Genomic DNA, 22,192 nt, shown 5'->3' with positions numbered 1-22,192 from the left:
ATATGCCTCTTATTGATGGCTTCACAGTCCTACTGTATTATACTGCTCTATAACTACGTGTACAGTAGAACCCCCATAGCTGCAGTTTCAGTTACCTCAGTTTCAGTTATCCATGGTTTACTGTGGCCCAAAAATAACCCTTAATTATGCTTAATAATGGTCCCAAAGCACAAATATAGAGATGGAGGCACTTCTTCAAAGCCTAAGAGAAGCTGTGAAGTGCTTCCCATCAGTGAAAAAGTGCTAATTCTTGACTTATTGTACATAATTTATCAATCAAATTTTATCATAGGTATGCACGTAAAGGAAAAAGACATAAATACGTATATTTGAGGTTTCAGGTATTCATGGTAGGTCTTGGAACATATTACCTGCAGATACAGGGGGACTACTGTATACCTTAAAAAGCACAATATCTATTTTCCCATTCACACCATATCATTTATTACACAGTCACTGTAATTTACCTGAAAAATCAACTTGGTCTTTGCTGATGTACTGTCCGGTGTTTTTAACCATGTATGACTGACCCATAACCATACCCATCATAATCAATCTCTTGAAAGGCTCTGAGTGACTCGCAATCCCTTTGCTGGCCAGAAAATGTTGCAAGAAACGAGCGAAGTACAAATGGAGGTCAGCTGAAAAATAAAATTATAATAAATTATCTTAAGTTGTACTTAAACAATTGATATAATTTGGCCTCTGTCATAGATTAAAATCTGTGCTTATTACATTCAACCACTGGAATATTACTTTCTTGATGCTGGTTATTCCATTTATTCAATCTAAACCTGTAAACTATTTGTAAAGATATTACAGACTGATGTTCAAATACTATTTGTCTTTCCCTTGTTGCTGATGTGAACACTAGTTTGCAGTCTGCAACATTTTCCTTCTTTTATGCCACCACCACTTTTGATTTATAAACTTTCCAGTTCTCAAATATGTAAATGAACATGTATAAGCTGATAGACAGTGGTAACAAGACACTTTCAGCAAAGAAACTTGTTATTAATACTACATATCATTCACTGGAGGATCTATGACGTACACAGAATACACAAAAAAGTGCTATATAAAGCATATGGGGGATGTGAGCCACTGCAGAGACAGGTTAGGAGTTGTCACAATAGGTCAGGTGCTGCTGGGACACATCAGGTGCTACAAGGTCAGGTGTCATTACAGGTGAGGACAACTGGTGCCAGGTGGAGGTGAGGTTGTGGGATCACGTCTTGGTATTTTGTGTTCAATATACTAATCTTAGATTATCTGTGCAGTAGGTTTAGATAAAATGCACATCTCTCTGTTTTGTTCTAGGTGTTGGTGTGGTGGATGGTGGCAGCCTCAAGAAACCTACATTTCATTTTGCTGTTTCCTTTGTAAATACAATGGCCTTGTTTCTAGTTCAAATTGTTGGAATGTGTGCTGCAGTATATTACACATGCGTTGCATGTTTCATCCATTCGGCAAGCACATTTGTGTTCTTTACATCTAGTACAGCATCTAAATTCCTTGGTGTCTCGTTTATGTAAAAGCAATCACAACCCCCATAAAGTACGTATATTGTAAATTCCTGCTGTGCCTGTGTCCTTGATGAGGCGATGTATTAGTAAATTCTTTTACTGCTTGGTGGCAAATATGGCAATGCTCATGTTGTCTGTCTGGAGGAGGAGGATTATGGTTACTGTTGTAGGTCCATTTGAAAAGAATATTCAAGGCTTTATTTTTCCAGGAGTGATGATGTGCAGAGAAATTATGAGGGTTGAGAAAGCTTTTGTGATTTTTTTTTTATTAACACACTGGCCGATTCCCACCAAGGCAGGGTGGCCCGAAAAAGAAAAACTTTCATCATCATTCACTCCATCACTGTCTTGCCAGAAGGGTGCTTTACACTACAGTTTTTAAATTGCAACATTAACACCCCTCCTTCAGAGTGAAGGCACTGTACTTCCCATCTCCAGGACTCAAGTCCGGCCTGCCGGTTTCCCTGAATCCCTTCATAAATGTTACTTTGCTCACACTCCAACAGCACGTCAAGTATTAAAAACCATTTGTCTCCATTCACTCCTATCAAACATGCTCACGCATGCCTGCTGGAAGTCCAAGCCCCTCGCACACAAAACCTCCTTTACCCCCTCCCTCCAACCTTTCCTAAGCCGACCCCTACCCCTCCTTCCTTCCACTACAGACCGATACACTCTTTAAGTCATTCTGTTTTGCTCCATTCGCTTTTGTGATATATGTACATATGTATATTTGTTTACTAAATTTAAAAAGAGAAACTTTCGTTTTTCTTTTTTGGGCCACCCTGCCTTAGTGGGATACGGCCGGTTTTTTTAAAAAAAAAAAAAAGTATATTTGTTAGTCTAATAGGAATTCACTGCTGCAGATTTGTATAGCATGTAACAAAATGCCTATAATTACTCCCCATTTAGTTCTGAGATTGTTATGAGAGTGGAAATGAATCAGGTCAATCTTGTTGCTAGGCTTTCTATAGACTTTGAATTTCAAATGAATGATATTATGTCTACAAATATTAATTGTGCCTATTATTTCCATTTCCTAATTCTCTAAAAAACTGTTTTTCTAAATCTCAAATGAAAAACAATATGCGAGCACTTTCCACATGGAAAAAACACTCATTCCATAACTTGCCATCCTCTTTCGAGTATTCTTGGTCACACCATCTACTTGTCACATCGTCACTTCTATTTAGTCTCTTTCTCATCATGTCAACATCATGCTTTATAAAGCACCCACAATTCAACTTCACATATAGCATTTATTTCCTTCACAAAGATCTAAAGAAATACAGCTGACTACATGATCTTAAGACAGGTGTACTGAAGCTATTTCTTAAGATACTGTACCAAAAATCAGCTATCAAGGATTAATTTTTTTTTTTTTTTCAACAAGTCGGCCGTCTCCCACCGAGGCAGGGTGACCCAAAAAAAGAAAGAAAATCCCCAAAAAGAAAATACTTTCATCATCATTCAACACTTTCACCACACTCACACATTATCACATTATCAAGGATTAATGCAGTTACAAAAACTGAAAACAGGGGCTATAACACTGCATAATTATAAAATGAGCTTTGGATGGTGGCAGAGTTTTAAATACCAAATAATTCAATGACAACTTTTGATTAACTAAATAAAATAAGTTCATACCAAAGAGTATCTAAGATAATCTTTGACATAAAAAATATATTAAATGACTACATAGCAATTTTATTGAAAGTTACTGGCATATAAAATTAAAAGTTAAAATATAAGTATGTACCATGTTCCTTTCCCCCTATATAAAGGTCAACAGGCATCATTTTATCTTGAATGTCATGGCGAAAAGGTGATTCACTGTTGCTAGGATCAAGGAAACGAAGAAAATACCACGAAGAATCAACAAATGTATCCATTGTGTCCGTTTCACGCTCAGCCTTACCTCCACATCTGTTATAGACAAAATAAACTGGATAACAATGATCATTCACAGGACTCAATATATCTGTTGTATAAACATGGTGTGTAGACTTGGTCATACAAGAGTAGGTGCAAGAGGAAAAAATATAAAGCACTAAATAGTGAAATGTGGTGAAAATGGCTGATGGTGCTGTTTACCAGCCTGAGGACCACATTGTTTGAATTGAATCTTAAACTTGAACAAATCCCACACTTGAATAAATATATAGTTTTTTTAAACACATTGGCTGTCTCCCACTGAGGCAGTAGGTGTAGGAAACACTCCCAACATTTTACATGTGCCAGGGGTCAATCCCAAACCTTTAATGTGTGAGCTGAAAATGCTACCAACCAAGCAACAAGTACCCTTCTTATCCTCGTTCTTAGCTAATACTCTTATCAGGTGTCCAATGACACTTGTACTAACAGATATGCTAACTGAGGGATAAAGCAGACATTTTTAATGGGAAAATTGTAGGTGATGCTGATTAGAAAAATTATTTATAAGACTATCTTCCTCAATGATTTTTGTGTAAACGTAGAATTTGAGGCAATCCTCAGCTTTAAAAGATGACTATGGATCACCCAACCTTAGTGGGAGATAGCCAATGTGGTAAAAATATCCAAATATGGGAAGGATACCAACTACTTATTCAATTTTCAGTTTTTTACTCTACAGTACTATTCTATGGACTAAGCTATTTAAATGGGCCAAAAAGTTTACTGCAGCCTTGGCCATAAACAAATGATTTTATCAACACACTGAAACACATACAGTGGAACCTCGGTTTTTGTTTGCCCTGGTTTTCATCGAATTCAGTTTTCGATGACCTTTTTCGTCAAAATATTGTCCCAGTTTTCATTCATCATCTCGGTTTTTCGTCCACCATACCGAACGTGTCCGTCTGCCCGCGCCCACACAAAGCATCCCACACACGTATTCTGAGTCAGTCTGGTTTTGTTTCTTGTTGAGTGAACATTACCCAGCGCATTCATACAAAACATTTCATAACAACCCATTGTTTTTTATGCTTGTTTATTGAGTGCGACTGCTAAATAAGCCACCATGGGGCCAAAGAAAGTTCCGAGTGCCAGCCCTTCGATAAAGAAGGCGAGAAACACGATAGAATTCAATGGTGGTAGAGGGTTTACCTGGAGTTTACCTGGAGAGAGTTCTGGGGGTCAACGCCCCCGCGGCCCGGTCTGTGACCAGGCCTCCTGGTGGATCAGAGCCTGATCAACCAGGCTGTTGCTGCTGGCTGCACGCAAACCAACGTACGAGCCACAGCCCGGCTGGTCAGGAACCGACTTTAGGTGCTTGTCCACTGTTGGTAATCCCCCTTATGTATGCTGGGAGGCAGTTGAACAGTCTTGGGCCCCTGACACTTATTGTATGGTCTCTTAACGTGCTAGTGACATCCCTGCTTTTCATTGGGGGGATGTTGCATCGTCTGCCAAGTCTTTTGCTTTCGTAGTGAGTGATTTTCGTGTGCAAGTTCGATACTAGTCCCTCTAGGATTTTCCAGGTGTATATAATCATGTATCTCTCCCGCCTGCGTTCCAGGGAATACAGGTTTAGGAACCTCAAGCGCTCCCAGTAATTGAGGTGTTTTATCTCCGTTATGCACGCCTTGAAGGTTCTCTGTACGTTTTCTAGGTCAGCAATTTCACCTGCCTTGAAAGGTGCTGTGGTAGTGATGGTGGTAGAGGGTGGTAGTGGTTGTGATGGTGGTAGAGGGTGGTAGTGGTTGTGATGGTGATAGAGGGTGGTAGTGATTGTGGTAGAGGGTGGTAGTGGTTGTGATGGTGGTAGAGGGTGGTAGTGATGGTGGTAGAGGGTGGTGGTAGAGGGTGGTAGTGATGGTGGTAGAAGGTGGTAGTGATGGTGATAGAGATAACCTCTCCTCTCTCTCTCTTCCTCGCCGTCTTCCATATGCCAACAAAAGCCTTCAATAAAGGTAAAAGTGACTTAAATGTTAATTTAGCCATTTCATTAGTGCTTTATATTTATTTCTCATTGTTTTCTGTATGTAAAACTATAGTTATTCTCTATAAAATGTATTTTTTTGTTAATATTTTTGGGTGTCTGGAATGGATTAATTGGATTTACATTATTTCTTATGGGAAATATTGCTTCAGTTGTTTTTGAATTCAGTTTTTGTCAGATTCTCTGGAACGATTAAAGACGAACATCGAGGTTCTACCATACTACACAAAAATACAAAAAATATTAAATTCTTAATTATGTTAATGTCTTTTGTACTCAGATTAAAGTAATAAAATACCACCTGACCTTGGACAGCTACAGGTCAACCAGTCAACTGCCTCTTTGAGTGGTGAGGCACCTCTTTTTGGGAAGCTTGAAATCTTTGGCAGTTCAACTGGAAGCTGCTCCTCAGGCACAGGCACTAACCCACACTCTGGACAGTGAATGAATGGGATTGGAGTCCCCCAGTACCTCTGTCGTGATATCAACCAGTCACGCAGTTTAACACTAGTCTGGAATCCCCCTGCGCCAATGTCCATAAGCTGCTGAGTGACTTCTTGTCTTGCTGATTCCAGAGTTAAGTCACTTAAGTTACCTGAATTCACCAATTTACCATCTTCAATAATTTTTGGAGTGTCAAAACCACATGTTCTTGCAAGAGACTGGTCAATACTAGAAATGCAAGGTATCCCAACATAGAACTCTACATCTTCACTGTATGGCAAGTCATCACAAACAATAATGGGAACCTGTCTTTGACTGATAGGGCAAACAGCAACAATATTCAGTAGCTGATATCTGTCATGTTTAAGCACTCTGTAAGAGCTGGAATCAAATTTATGGCCAGAATGGACTCCAATGAAGCTTATTCCATGTATAAGTTCTGGTTGTGGCATCCACAAGGCCAGTTTCCCGCTCACTGGTGTCCATATATCTGTTCCACTACACACACACTTCTGCTCTACTGTCATCTCTACCCTGTACCCAACACAATCTCCAATCCAGTGACGCTGAATCTTGATGATATCATTCCAGTTTTCCAATGCTGGATCAGACAAGCCATCCAGTAGTGATTTTGAAAATCTAAAAAAAAAAAAAAAAAAAAAAAAAAAAAAAAAAAAAAAAAAAAAATTATCTCACTAATACATCAAATATGGTAATAAATAGAATAGTATTTTATCTGAACTTTCATAATTAGTGAATGACTTCAATATTTTTTAAATTTCAACTGAGCAAAAAATCATTAGTAATAAAGATACTGTACTGTACCAATTACTCTTACTCTCAGCCATAAGTTGACTTTTTTAATACTTATACACCTTTGTCCCAAGTTATTCTTCCTTGATTTATGGTAAAGATATTGTATATATATACTTGAGAATATACTGAGTTTTTAAGGTATAATTAAATGGTTGACTTATAAACAGAAAATACTTGAGGAGCTGAAATCCACACATGCTGTAAACCTACAGCAGCAAAACAGTCATACATCTTGAGTGTACTGAGGGCAAAAATCACTCTGTAACCACATTTCATTGTAAATGTTAAAAACTGGCCTCACACTTTAATTTATGTTAGAGTTGTAATGCTATCCTCTCCCTTCACCTTGTTGTTTACAAACACATCAAATGACCACTGAAGCCTTAAAAGATAAAACACTGCTCCCAAATCTGCCCCAACACTATTAAATATTTTATTTCACTTTTCATATACCATAGTTTAATAACAGCTGACATGAGAACAAAAATTTCCCCTGATTCAGTGGTCAGTGCAATAGGCTAGTGAGCTATTGATAGTGGGGTTTAGGCCTGTTCATTCCTGACAAAATTACAATAATTTATTATGATTTTTTTTATGTATCTCTGTACTAGGTGGTGATTTACTTACTGTACATCGTGAATTAATACAGAATGATGATGCTACAGAAACACCCACTACGTATATCTTTAAACCCAAATTATGCATGCTGGCAACAAATTAGAATAAAGATATAATCAACCTATGAAGTATATTGATTACCAACAAGCTATTCCTTGAGCTATACTGTATTACATTTATACCTTGTTGTCTTGATAAACCACTGTTTAAGAAAGCGTTTCTCCACTTGAGCACCAGACCTCCAGGAACATCCATTTATATCCACTTGCTCATTTGCTAACACTGTTTGATCCACAGGGTCCCAGTTCACCAATGCCTGTTGTAAAGAATCTTTTAGTTCACTTTATAAAGTGTAGGGATATGTTGTGTATCTTTATATGTGTATGCTTCTAGACTGTTGTATTCTGAGCACCTCTGCAAAAACAGTGATAATGTGCGAGTGTGGTGAAAGTGTTGAATGATGATGAAAGTATTTTCTTTTTGGGAATTTTCTTTCTTTTTTGGGTCACCCTGCCTCGGTGGGAGACGGCCGACTTGTTGAAAAAAAAAAAAAAAAAAAAATTCTTTCCTACCTTTAATTATGGTGAATCAGGAAGGTCCTGTACCCCTGATTCCTACCCCAGTATACCTCATGATACATAGTTTTGTGAAGCAATTTTTAATAAATACCCACCTACATATCCTTCCCTCTACACCCCAGCAGCCATACATAAATGCCCAAAATGGCAATAGAAAAGGGCTGGCTACCCATATTTCCTGAAATTAACAACTCAAAAACAAGAAATACTGAAATTGGGCCAAGTGTGCATTCACTCAGCAGGGTTATAAAGTTTTTTATTGTGGATGTATGTAAGGAATCAGAATGATCTTGAATTGAGTAAAACAAAAATGAAAGGATTAGGGAATGTTGAATATATAGGAATTAAAGAAAGTAAGGTGGGTGTATATTAGAATAAGTGATGGTACTACTGATTCAACAATTGCAAAAAATAAGAGATATTAATGCTTTACTTTAAGAAATATATTTTGAGAATGAATGTGAGATACAAGAAGTGGGAGAAAGTAGCAAGAAAAATTTTCAGGAAAAGTTCTCACATCTCTCTCTCACTTGCTTCTTAAGATAAGATAAGATAAGATAAGATTTCGTTCGGATTTTTAACCCCGGAGGGTTAGCCACCCAGGATAACCCAAGAAAGTCAGTGCGTCATCGAGGACTGTCTAACTTATTTCCATTGGGGTCCTTAATCTTGTCCCCCAGGATGCGACCCACACCAGTCGACTAACACCCAGGTACCTATTTGCTGCTAGGTGAACAGGACAACAGGTGTAAGGAAACGTGTCGAAATGTTTCCACCCGCCGGGAATCGAACCCGGGCCCTCCGTGTGTGAAGCGGGAGCTTTAGCCACCAGGCCACCGGGCCACCAATTTAAAATATCTGAATTGAAATATAATTGGAAATGCTAACAGACATTTTGACTGAGGGATGGCTGGTTTAGAGAATCTATCAATGTAATAGTGTTAGGAGGTCCAGTTTGAGCTATTCTAATATACAACAAAAAGAATATATAATGTGAATATATGAAATGCACACTCAGTTCCCTTAATATTATATAAGGTGCTGTAAACCCTTGATGTAAAGGACTAAGAGGGAGAGAAAAATGGGTGGCTGGTAGTGGCAGTTGTGGTGGACACAGATAAGATGGTTGTGCTGTGATCATGGCAATAAAGGAAAATTTTGTAAATACATTGTCTGTTGCTTCTGAATCAAATGACTAAGTGGATTTTGTCCAATATATTCAAAGCCCATTAAATCAAGGGTTTAGTACATGTAATTAAGTTAAGAATTATATGAAGTTGCTTCTCTACAATATTCAAAGAACAGTAAAGAATACTGAATAACTGAAATACAAAGATCACAAGCAAACCTCTTCCTGATAGACTAATCCTTCTCTGAACAAAAGCAAGAAGATAGCCTGAGTCCAGCGGTAATACTCTGGGTCACATGTAGCGATCTCTCTATCCCAGTCAAATTTACAACCCAGCTCTTGCAATTGATCTTTCATCTGCTGAATATTCTTGTAGGTCCATTGATCGGGCATCTCATTGCAATCAATCGCTGCATTTTCAGCTGGCAGACCGAAAGCGTCCCAACCCATAGGATGAATAACCTGACAAAAATAATCAATATAAAAGTTTATTAAAGTTACATATGTGTAGGATTTACTGGACAGAAGTAGCAAATATATCTTACTGGATAATAAATTATTGGAAAATAATTACTATTATTAGTAGTATATTATTATTATTTCTTCGACAATTTTCTTCTTATTTGTTTTAGTAATCTGTACAGGAAAAGGGGTTACTAGCCCACTGTTCCCGGCATTTTAGTTGACTTTTACAACACGCATGGCTTACGGAGGAAAGATTCTTATTCCACTTCCCCATGGATATACAAGGAAAAGTAATAAGAACAAGAACTATTAAGATAAAATCAAAGAAAACTCAGATGAGTGTGTATAAATAAATGTGTACATGTATGTGTAGTGTGACCTAAGTGTAAGTAGAAGTAGCAAGACATACCTGTAATCTTGCATATTTACGAGACAGACAAAAGACACCAGTAATCCTACCATCATGTAAAACAATTACAGGCTCTCATTTTACACTCACTTGGCAGGATGGTAGTACCTCCCTGGGTGGTTGCTGTCTACCAACCTACTACCTACCTACTACCTGCACTTTAAAGGAGGGGTTTGGAATATTGGCAGTTTGGAGGGATATGTTGTGTATCTTTATACGTATATGCTTCTATACTGTTGTGTTCTGGGCACCTCTGGAAAAACAGTGATTATGTATGAGTGAGGTGAAAGTGCTGAATGATGATGAAAGTATTTTCTTTTTGGGGATTTTCTTTCTTTTTGGGTCACCCTGCCTCGGCAGGAGATGACCGACTTGTTAAAAAAAATTCTAAAAAGATGAGAGGACAACAGGATTACTGAGGAATGAGGTTAATTTTGGAAAGGAACAGGGTACATGTATATGGATCAAGGGTTTTCTATGAAGTATACAAGTGAGTAATACTTAGATAAGGACATATGAAAGGGTAAATAGAGTATCAATGTAGCTGATATTTCAAATGTAAGGTACAGGTAGTAAGTTATTAAAAGCTGTAAAGTGTTTTAACAAAATGAATAATGCTCAGATTGGGAAATCAAGCAAAGAAGGGGAATATTTTCTAGTGAAAGTGGACTCTAGACAGAGATGTGTGATGTTGCCATGGATGTTTGATGTTTTTGTAGAAGATGCTGTAAAATGAAAGTGAATGTTAGTATTAGGGAGAGGTGTGGGCTAAAGAGGATGAATTTAATCAGAGTTGTCAAAGTTGGTCTTTTCTTAGGGCAGTGAGGATTCAGAAATGTTGCTGAAGTTGACAGATCAGTGTGGGTGTAAAATAAGAAGACAGTATAAAATGAACCTAGAAAAGAGCAAGAAAGACAAGATTAAGAAGTTTAGATAAGGAAAGACTGTACATAAGATTGAAAAGAAGTAGAAGGAAATTAATATATTTAGATATTTGGGGGTAAATGTGTCAGTAAATGGGCCTATAAAAAGTAGCTGGAGTGTTCAGGTGTCTGTAGAAAGAAATTTGATAATTAATACAAAAAGAGAAATATGTTAACGTATACTAGTGATAACACTTCAGTATCAGTGTGAAACATGAGCTTTGAATGGTGCAGCAAGAAGGTTGGAGGCAGTGAAATTTTAGTCTCCAAGAAATGAAGATGGTGTGGTATAAAAGATATAATTCAGGGAATGAAAAAGAATGCTAAAATGAGTTGGTCATGTAGAACAAATAAAGAGAGACAGGCTGATCATGAGGATGTATTAATCTGTGGGTGCATGAAAGGTGTAAGGGTCATTTGCGGTATAGTTGGATGGAAGTTTTGAGAGGTAGGATCTTGATCACCCAGCAGGCATGTGTGAGTATGTTTGATCAGAGTGAACACAAGCAGTTTTAGGAATGTGATGTGCTGCTGTAGTATGAGCATGGTAATATCCATGAAGAAAAACACAGAAAACAGTTGGACTTAAAATTTAGGAGGTGGGAAGTAGAGTGCTTGTGCATTGAAATATGAGTGGAGTTGTTAGAGTTCAGTGAAATATTTGAATGGTGATGTCCATGCACTTCTGGAAAGCGAACTAGGGAATAAGTGATGGTGAATGTTTTTTTTTTTATCACCCTATCTTGGTGAACATCAGACTTTACTACCTCATAAAAAACTACCTGAATTGAGACTACAACTGCTTAGCTAAGATCTGATAATAGTATGGGTGATTAAACAAAAATATACCTCGTGTCCTCTGAGGCAGTAGAATCTGGCCATTGCATCACTAGTGGTATAAACACGGACATGACCCATGTGCAACTTCCCCGACGGATAAGGAAACATGGAAAGAACATACTTCTTCTCTCTCTTACCACAAGCTTCACTGAAAATATGACAAAATTTAAATGACTTTTGCTGAAATTCAAAGGAGGGGTTTGGGATACTGGCAGTTTGGAGGGACGTCTAAACTGCCTCATCTGAGTGCCTCTGCAAAGACAGTGATTATGTATGAATGATGGTGAAAGTGTTGAATGATGATGAAAGTTATTTCTTTCTTTTGGGGTTATTCTTTCTTTTTGGGGTCACTCTGCCTCGGTGGGAAATGGCCGACGTGTTAAAGAAAAAAAAAAGGAAATGCTATACCTCCAAAGTTTCCAATCAGAAGCTACCATGAGTCAGAGCATGAGAGAATGCAGAAGCTAAAGTTGCTAGAAAAATAAATAAGGTGCAGTTTAAATAGGAAAACACAATAAGATAGATGGGATAAGGTAGATGGGATAAGGTAGATGGGACAAGAGGAAAATGGCAACAACAAGTAAGAAAGAGGTGAAAGTGTATAAACTAAGGGAGGAGGATGTTTGGGTGAGATACTAGCAACTATTGGCAGAAAGGTGGGTTAGTGCAAGTATGAGTAGTGGGGGGGTTGAAGAGGGTTGGAATAGTTTTAAGAATGCAGTATTAGAATGTGGGGCAGAAGTTTGTAGTTACAGGAGGGTGGGTGCAGGAGGAAAGAGGAGCGAGTGGTGGAATGAGGAAGTAAAGGGTGTGATAAAAGAGAAAAAGGTAGCTTATGAGAGGCTTTTACAAAGCAGAAGTGTTATAAGAAAAACAGAGTATATAGAGAGTAAAAGAAAGGTGAAGAAAGTGGTGAGAGAGTGCAAAAGGAGAGCAGATGATAGAGTGGGAGAGGCACTGTCAAGAAATTTTAATGAAAATAAAAAAAAAATTTGGAGTGAGTTAAACAAGTTAAGAAAGCCTAGGGAAAGTATGGATTTGTCAGTTAAAAACAGAGTAGGGGAGTTCGTAGATGGGGAGATGGAGGTTGGGTAGATGGCGGGAATATTTTGAGGAACTTTTAAATGTCGACGAAGAAAAGGATGCGGTAATTTCATGCATTGGCCGGGGAGGTATACCATCTTTTAGGAGTGAAGAAGAGCAGGATGTGAGTGTGGGGGAGGTGCATGAGGCATTACACAGAATGAAAGGGGGTAAAGCAGCTTAAACTGACGGGATCATGACAGAAATGTTAAAAGCAGGGGGGATATAGTGTTAGAGTGGTTGGTATTTTTGTTTAATAAATGTATGAAAGAGGGGAAGGTACCTAGGGATTGGTAGAGAGCATGTATAGTTCCTTTATATAAAGGGAAGGGGGATAAAAGAGACTGTAAAAATTATAGAGGAATTAGTTTACTGAGTATACCAGGAAAAGTGTACGGTAGGGTTATTATTGAAAGAATTAAAGATAAGACAGAATGTAGGATTGTGGATGAGCAAGGACATTTTAGAGTGGGTAGGGGATGTGTAGATCAAGTGTTTACATTGAAGCATATACGTGAACAGTATTTAGATAAAGATAGGGAAGTTTTTATTGCATTTATGGATTTAGAAAAGGCATATGACAGAGTGGATAGGGGAGCAATGTGGCAGATGTTGCAAGTACATGGAACAGGTAGTAAGTTACTAAATGCTGTAAAAAGATCATATGAGGATAGTGAGGCTCAGGTTAGGGTGTGTAGAAGAGAGGGAGACTACTTCCCGGTAAAAGTAGGTCTTAGACAGGGATGTGTAATGTCACCATGGTTGTTTAATATATTTACAGATGGGGTTGTAAAAGAAGTAAGTGCTAGGGTGTTCGGGAGAGGGGTGGGATTCAATTATGGGGAGTCAAATACAAAATGGGAATTGACACAGCTACTTTTTGCTGATGATACTGTGCTTATGGGAGATTCTAAAGAAAAATTACAAAGGTTATAGGACGAGTTTGGGAGAGTGTGTAAAGGTAGAAAGTTGAAAGTGAACATAGAAATGAGTAAGGTGATGAAGGGTATCAAGTGATTTAGATAAAGAAAAATTGGATATCAAATTGGGGAGGAGGGGTATGGAGGGGGCAGTGGAGATGTCCTGTCTACGGGCAATGTGTGGTGTAAATATCATGCAGGAAATTTGGAGTGTGGAAATTAGGAGAAGGTGTGGAGTTAATAAAAGTATTAGTCATAGGGCTGAAGAGGGGTTGTTGAGGTGGTTTGGTCATTTAGAGAGAATGGTTCAAAGTAGAGTGACATGGAGAATGTATAAATCTGTAGGGGAAGGAAGGCGGGGGAGGGGTCATCCTCAAAAAGGTTGGAGGGAGGGGGTAAAGGAGGTTTTGTGGGTGAGGGGCTTGGACTTCCAGCAAGCGTGCACGAGCATGTTAGATAGGAGTGAATGGAGACGAATGGTATTTGGGACCTGACGAGCTGTTGGAGTATGAGTGAAGGGATTCAGGGAAACCGGAAATGGGACGCACAATGCCTGCACTTTAAAGGAGGAGTTTGGGATATTGGCAGTTTGGAGGGATATGTTGTGTATCTTTATACATATGTGCTTCTAGATTTTTGTATTCTGAGCACCTCTGCAAAAACAGTGATTATGTGTGAGTGAGGTGAAAGTGTTGAATTATGATGAAAGTATTTTCTTTTTGGGGATTTTCTTTCTTTCTGGGTCACCCTGCTTCAGTGGGAGACGGCCGACTTGTTAAAAAAAAAAAAAAAACAGTATACATAAATCTAAGGAAAAGCTGAAGGAACTAGAGGCAATAATGGAAGACATGATGACCATGCATTGGAAAGCATTTATAGAAATCAAAATACGAAGGATCAGATGACACTGAGAATATGAATGCTGTAGATAAGGCAGTGACATAAACCTATCTGGAGAGAATAAAACATGGCATTAATGAACTGACAGAAATGTAACTATAAACAATATTTCTTCTACTCTATCAACAATAATGCTATATTACACTATAATCCTACCTACTCTTATCTCACATAAGGTACTTGCACATTGGAATTTACAACAGTCAACTATGTATTTTAAACCTATAATCATCACAACAAATAATGGTTCTTAGAACCATAAAGTATTCAAAACTATACACAACACCTCTTCAAATTCAAATTTTACAAAAGCATCCATTTTAGGACATTGCCTTAAATATTTTTAATTAGTGTCTCTCTGAAATCATTCTTGGTTCAAAAACTTCTCTAGAAATGCTGCTCATACTGTGAACTTTGCTGTCAACAATACTTTTTAATTTTCACAGTTTCTTGGTCTTAAAATACTCACCCACATTTAACTGACCCTTGTGAATAAATTTTTTCTTTCCAATAAGCTTCTGCCTCCTTTTTGATCTCAGTTGGCAATTCCTCCTCCTGAAAATTAAAATCATTGAAATAAATTAAGTCTATTTAGATGGTAATATATATACAATCCATCTGTGTATATCATCAGTTACACAGAGATGCCTTAGTCATTATGAAAACAATGATGTATTCTGCCTGACCATAGCTGTGGTTTACTCTTAAAATGTAAGCCAACTAAAGGAGGGGTCTAGTGCTACAATAGCACCAAGTAATGAAGCTGATTTTTATGGCTCAGAATGTTCATTTAAAGAGCAATTCATTCAGACTGTCTTATGATGAAACATTTGTCAATGAATAATATATAAACTACTGAGTTGTAAGCCTAATCTTTCATAACTTGTTTCCGTTTTTTTAGGCTAGATTACTTATGCTGATTTTTCTAACCGAAAGAAAAAAGTGAAAAATAGGAAGGCCAAAAAATCCTAAAGCCTATTGAAGAATAGTGATCCTTTACATAATTTTTTTCAATAGATCAAACTTAATAGGAGCACAGCAAATATAATGGACATGATAAGACATGGAACCAAAGGTTTCTCAAAAAATTAATGACTTTTAGTTTCTATTTATACTTTTTAAGTAAAAATGTAATTTTACATAAATACTGCATTAATTTGCAATGTTCAATTAGTTTTATCTCTTTCTCGAAAGTACAGTACTACAACTGATCACATTTCTGGAGAAATCTTAATATAAATATTCTACTGCATTCTACCAGAAAATCACTAATCCTGAGTTACCTATTTTTGTAACATCATTTTATTTATCACATAAATGTACATAGAAATCTAACCTTATATAAGTGCCTGAAATCCATAGTACTCTCAATGATATTATTCAACATTATGTTTCCCTGTTTTAGGCAAAAATATGCCCTCACCTAGGTTAGGTATCAATCTACTGTCACCTAAGCTAGATAGGAATTTGCATTCCTAAGTCAGATAGAAATCTACCCTCACCTAGGTTTTCAAAGAGTTTATCCTTACCTAGGTATTCAAAGAAAGCACCTAGGTTTTCAAAGAATCTATCCTCACCTAGGTTTTCAAAGAATCTACCCTTACTTAGATTTTCAAAGAAAGCACCTAGATTTTCAGAGAATCTACCCACACTTAGGTTTTCAAAGAAAGCACCTAGGTTTTCAGAGAACCTACCCTCACCTAGGTTTTCAAGGAATTACCCTTCCCTAGGTTTTCAAAGAATCTACCCTCACCTAGGCTATGCAGGTAATGTATCTACCTTCAGTCTGGACTGGAAGTAACCATAAGACAAGAGCTTACTTTCGCTTAGCATAAGCAGGTATCATGTGAGAGTTATTGCCAATACACTACTCTAGCAAAATTATCACATAAATTATATACACTATACACCTAGGTTTACCATGAACTCTCAATACTACTGTAGTTTTTTATTGGCTTGTTAGTGTTACAACCTCTCACACTGACAGTAATGTAATGACAGAGCATGCTGATAGTAAATAAATAAGACACAATGGCAGTTACCAGTATGGCGTTTTACTGTGAAAACGTTTCATTCACCAGGTCCTTAGTGGATGAAACATCTTCACATGAAATGCCATAGCCCACATTGTGTTATTTACATACATTCTCATTTCCACATCAATACTTACACACTGGGGCCACACTCCTGTCTTGCTGAATAGAAGTCTACAGTGTGGCCGTGCAGTAAAGATCCTTCGTTGTACCAAGTGCTTTACCATTTTACTGAACTTCTCCATCTTTTTAATTGGTTGTCTGCTTGTTTGGCAACTTTTATAATTTAAATAGACAGTTTACCTCATTCATTTAGTTTTGCATTTTCTCTATTTATATTTTCTCTCCTGTTTAACAGATGTCAGAATATCCAGGTATGATACCTAAAGAAATAAAGGAAATATGTTACTTTGTATGATAATTGTACTTATGTGGACCTGCACCTAAATAAACTTAATGAATGGAAAGTTACATATTGATAAGACAAAAAAAAAAAAGGATAGAAAGTAAGTCACTTTGTCTGACATTTTTTGGGGGGTTATCCTAGGTAATTTAGATATATGTTACTATTAATGAAGTCACAGAACAGTAGTTTTTAAGCAAATATAATACTGCAACTTATGTGGACGTGTACCTAAATAAACTTACTAACAGAGACAAATACACCATAACATTTTGCCCCACGCAATGAATGGGCAAAATGGGCAAAACATCATTAATAAACAATTGCATTTTGCTGCATATGAGTCTGTCTCCATCACTTTGGCATTTAATGCCATATCTCTCAAAAAAAGCATGAAGAATCGTGCTAAATATTTTATATACACTCCCATGTCTCACCCATGACAGGTCCACATGATTTATCATGGGTAATTATTGTCTATTAAGTTACACCAACCTTAATAAATATGAATACCTAGAAAAGATTCAATCTCAACTGTTGCCCATTAAAAATATTATTATTATTATTAATATTATTATTAAAATAAAAGTGATGAACCTGTAAAGCTTTTGCCAAACTACTCACTTATTGCTGGGTTTGATTTTTTTTTTTAGTGCCAAGTATCACAAATTACAATACAAACTACAGCATGGGCCAGTAGGCCTACTGCAGTGCTCCTTTCTTTTGTTTTTAGTTTTGAAAATTGTTAGTTGAACATGAAACTGATAATTTTATTGAACATTTATAATGACTGAAGCCTAAGCATTATTATTATTATTATAATCAAAACTAAGCACTAAACCCACAAGGGTCATACAGCACTGAGCCTAAGCATCACACTGGCACATTCATGGAAATTATTATTATTATAATAAAAAAGAAGTGCTAAACCTACTAGGGTCATACAGCAGTGATGCATTCATGGAAAGCTCTATACTAACAGGGATCACATAGCAACTGTGTAACAGGAGATAATGAGATATGATCCAGGAAGAGGAGGATAGCTCCAATAGTTTGGATCAAGAACCCCTCACCAGCATCAAAAACACCTCCAGAAGTAACAGAGCTTCATTAAGTCATATTCTTCTCAAGGGAGGTTCCTTGATGCTGGTGAGGGGCTCTTGATATAGAGAATTGGATCCGTGCTCCAGTTTCCTGAATGAATTATTATTAAAATCAAGGGGGAAGCGCTAAACCCGGAGTGTTATACAGCGCCTGGGGGGGGTGGAAGGCATTCAGGCTTAATTCGGGGAACTGGAGCACAAATCCAATTCCCTAAATCAAGAGCCCCTCACCAACATCAAGGAACCTTCCTTGAGGGGTTCCTGAATAAGATAAGATAAGATAAGATAAGATTTCGTTCGGATTTTTAACCCCGGAGGGTTAGCCACCCAGGATAACCCAAGAAAGTCAGTGCGTCATCGAGGACTGTCTAACTTATTTCCATTGGGGTCCTTAATCTTGTCCCCCAGGATGCGACCCACACCAGTCGACTAACACCCAGGTACCTATTTGCTGCTAGGTGAACAGGACAACAGGTGTAAGGAAACGTGTCGAAATGTTTCCACCCGCCGGGAATCGAACCCGGGCCCTCCGTGTGTGAAGCGGGAGCTTTAACCACCAGGCCACCGGGCCTTCCATCGTCCCCCACAAGAGCTGTATAATCCCTAGGGTTTAGCAGATGATGATGATGACTGATGATGATGATATTATTATTATTAAAATCACTGGCGGAGACTCTTCTCTGGATGGATAACGCAAATAACTCAATTTGACTTTTTTGGGTTATCCAAGGTAATTTATCCTATGTACGATACTTGTACTTAAGTGTGCCGGCGCCTAAATAAATTTACTTACTTACATATCAGTGCTATAATGTCCCTCACGGGTGTTTTTAAACAAAAGCTTGTTCTTCACTTACTAGTATTATTATTATTATTTGGGGTTTATAGGGTCAATGAAAGTTTTCGCCGTACTGAGCACTGCTTCCCGGTGTCCGGGGAACAAATATTGAAAGTAAAGGTTAAGTTTGTTCAGGTACTGGTACACATAAACAAAGTTAAATAAATTATTATACATGACATGGCAGCACATGTGTAGATTACCTAAGGTAGCACAAAAAAAAAAGTCAGAAAAAGTGATTTATTTTTACTGGGGTCCTTGGAATAGAAAACAGGAGTTCCCGTTTTAAACAGAAACAGAAACAAAATGTTCTCAATTAGTTCAGATGGATCCTCTTGCCTAAGCCCGAGGAGAGCGGTTAGTTAGTTGTCCTACACAGTAGGCTTCTTCAGTCGACTGAAGAAGCCTACTGTGTAGGCGAAACGTTTCGGAATAAAGTTGTCTAACTGTTGCGATGAATGGTTTGAAAAACCGACAAGTTGAAGATTGAGACACTTATGCAGCATATGGGAATCTTTATTCAGGAAACGTTTCGCCACACAGTGGCTTCATCAGTCCAATACAAAGAGGAAGGCGTAAGGAGAGGAGGAGAATGAGGTAATCAGTCCCTCAACCTGGAGTCGATGTGTTCAGTCCATCAATCTTGTAGAATGTACAGCATAGGGCCGTAGACGTGGCTTATATACTGTAGTGAGGTGACGTGAAGCAGATGGAGGCGGGGTCATAGTGGTACCATCCACTAGTCGAAGTAGGTCTTCGTCCAAAGGTTGAACAAGTGTTGAAGAATTCTTTGTAACAAGATCCCATGATGCTGCAGTGTCTGACAGTTGTGATGAATGGTTTGAAAAACCGACAAGTTGAAGATTGAGACACTTATGCAGCATATGGGAATCTTTATTCAGGAAACGTTTCGCCACACAGTGGCTTCATCAGTCCAATACAAAGAGGAAGGCGTAAGGAGAGGAGGAGAATGAGGTAATCAGTCCCTCAACCTGGAGTCGATGTGTTCAGGGCCGTAGACGTGGCTTATATACTGTAGTGAGGTGACGTGAAGCAGATGGAGGCGGGGTCATAGTGGTACCATCCACTAGTCGAAGTAGGTCTTGTTACAAAGAATTCTTCAACACTTGTTCAACCTTTGGACGAAGACCTACTTCGACTAGTGGATGGTACCACTATGACCCCGCCTCCATCTGCTTCACGTCACCTCACTACAGTATATAAGCCACGTCTACGGCCCTATGCTGTACATTCTACAAGATTGATGGACTGAACACATCGACTCCAGGTTGAGGGACTGATTACCTCATTCTCCTCCTCTCCTTACGCCTTCCTCTTTGTATTGGACTGATGAAGCCACTGTGTGGCGAAACGTTTCCTGAATAAAGATTCCCATATGCTGATAAATTAGACACATATGCAACTCTTGGGTATCTTTATTGAGGAAACGTTTCGCCACACAGTGGCTTCATCAGTCCATACAAAGGAGAATCTTGAAGAATAGGAGGAGAATGAGGTAATCAGTCCCTCAACCTTGAGTCGATGTTGCACATGTTGCACATGTGTCTAATTTATCAACATGTCGGTTCTCTGAATCATTCATCTACATTCCCATATGCTGCATAAGTGTCTCAATCTCTAACTGTTGCATATGTGTCTTACCCACAAACAGAACTACCTGGGGTGGAAGGAACGCGAGTATTTATAGTCAGGTTCAGAATGCTGAGGTCAGGTGGAGAATGCTGCATCTGATGATGTACCGAGTGGGGTTATAGAGTAAAATCTTGGGTAGCTTGGAAAGGAGATTGTTTAAGTTTGTGAGCAACCTTCTACAGTGTTCTTATGTGGGATAGCGATGAAGAAGTTTCTTGGCAAGTGGTTCAGCTATGTTATAGAAGCCACTATTTCTATATCCGACAACTTCAACCAGAATAGTGGCTTCTATAACATAGCTGAACCACTTGCCAAGAAACTTCTTCATCGCTATCCACATAAGAACACTGTAGAAGGTCTGCTCACAAACTTATCCAATCTTTCCAAGCTACCCAAGATTTTAGACTCTATAACCCCACTCGGTACATCATCAGATGCAGCATTCTCCACCTGACCTCAGCATTCTGAACCTGACTATAAATACTCGCGTTCCTTCCACCCCAGGTAGTTCTGTTTGTGACTTGAAAAAGCCCACTGTGTGGGCGAAACGTAGTCAATAAAGAATCACATTATACTGCATATGTGTTTATATTTCCAGGAATATTCTCAAGGAACGTTCCTTGATGTTGGTGAGGGGCTCTTGATTTAGGGAATTGGATCTGTGCTCCAGTTCCCCGAATTAAGCCTGAATGCCTTCCACATATCTCCCCCCCCAGGCGCTGTATAATCCTCCGGGTTTAGCGCTTCCCCCTTGATTATAATAATAATAATCCAGGAATATTAGTTATTTCGCATTTTACAATTGCTTCATGATGTAATTGTACATAATATAGAATGAAATACAGTCTTAATACCTAATTGCTTTTATATATATATATATATATATATATATATATATATATATATATATATATATATATATATATATATATATATATATATAGCTCTATTAGAGCTAAATGGTTCAGATATGTTGATGATATTTTGTGTCTTATGCCCAAAAATGTAGATATACACCATTTCCTTGGAAAATTAAATAGCTTAGCCCATTCTATAAACTTTACTGTTGAGTTTGAAGAAGATAAGATAAGATAAGATTTCGTTCGGATTTTTAACCCCGGAGGGTTAGCCACCCAGGATAACCCAAGAAAGTCAGTGCGTCATCGAGGACTGTCTAACTTATTTCCATTGGGGTCCTCAATCTTGTCCCCCAGGATGCGACCCACACCAGTCGACTAACGCCCAGGTACCTATTTACTGCTAGGTGAACAGGACAACAGGTGTAAGGAAACGTGTCGAAATGTTTCCACCCGCCAGGAATCGAACCCGGGCCCTCCGTGTGTGAAGCGGGAGCTTTAGCCACCAGGCCACCGGGCCATTTTCTAGATGTTTTAATTATTAAGGGTAATAATGAATTCAAATTTAAAATTTACAGAAAACCTACAAATAACTGTTCCTTTGTCCACTATTATTCCTCGCATCAAGATAAAGTCTGTTTTCTCATCAATGTTTTTGAGAGCTTTACGAATTTGTAGTCCTGAGTTCATAGATGAGGAATACACAAATAACCCGCACATAAAAGAGAG

General features: G+C 38.1%; 1 protein-coding gene across 4 annotated transcripts in view; it reads right to left on the bottom strand.

The window, feature by feature from the left end:
* LeuRS-m (Leucyl-tRNA synthetase, mitochondrial) overlaps positions 1-19,100 on the bottom strand; it is a 31,588-nt gene extending 12,488 nt beyond the window's left edge. The window contains exons 1-9 of one of the 4 annotated variants that reach the window (XM_053781471.2): positions 18,973-19,100; positions 16,747-16,992; positions 15,046-15,131; positions 11,683-11,821; positions 9,256-9,498; positions 7,512-7,645; positions 5,758-6,534; positions 3,289-3,455; positions 468-641 (exon numbers count right to left, since the gene is read on the bottom strand). In XM_053781471.2, the coding sequence (XP_053637446.1) occupies positions 468-641; positions 3,289-3,455; positions 5,758-6,534; positions 7,512-7,645; positions 9,256-9,498; positions 11,683-11,821; positions 15,046-15,131; positions 16,747-16,854 (1,828 nt within the window). In that variant the 5' untranslated portion in view covers positions 16,855-16,992; positions 18,973-19,100. Of the gene's footprint in view, positions 1-467; positions 642-3,288; positions 3,456-5,757; positions 6,535-7,511; positions 7,646-9,255; positions 9,499-11,682; positions 11,822-15,045; positions 15,132-16,746; positions 16,993-18,908 lie in introns of those variants that run through there. The other 3 variants (XM_053781470.2, XM_053781472.2, XM_053781473.2) reach the window with 3 other exon arrangements.
* Between the last annotated feature and the right edge of the window lie 3,092 nt (positions 19,101-22,192).

Source organism: Cherax quadricarinatus, chromosome 53 (assembly GCF_038502225.1).
Source record: "Cherax quadricarinatus isolate ZL_2023a chromosome 53, ASM3850222v1, whole genome shotgun sequence".
NCBI classification, from domain to species: Eukaryota; Metazoa; Arthropoda; class Malacostraca; order Decapoda; family Parastacidae; genus Cherax; species Cherax quadricarinatus.
This window is presented reverse-complemented; position numbering and strand designations above follow the sequence as displayed.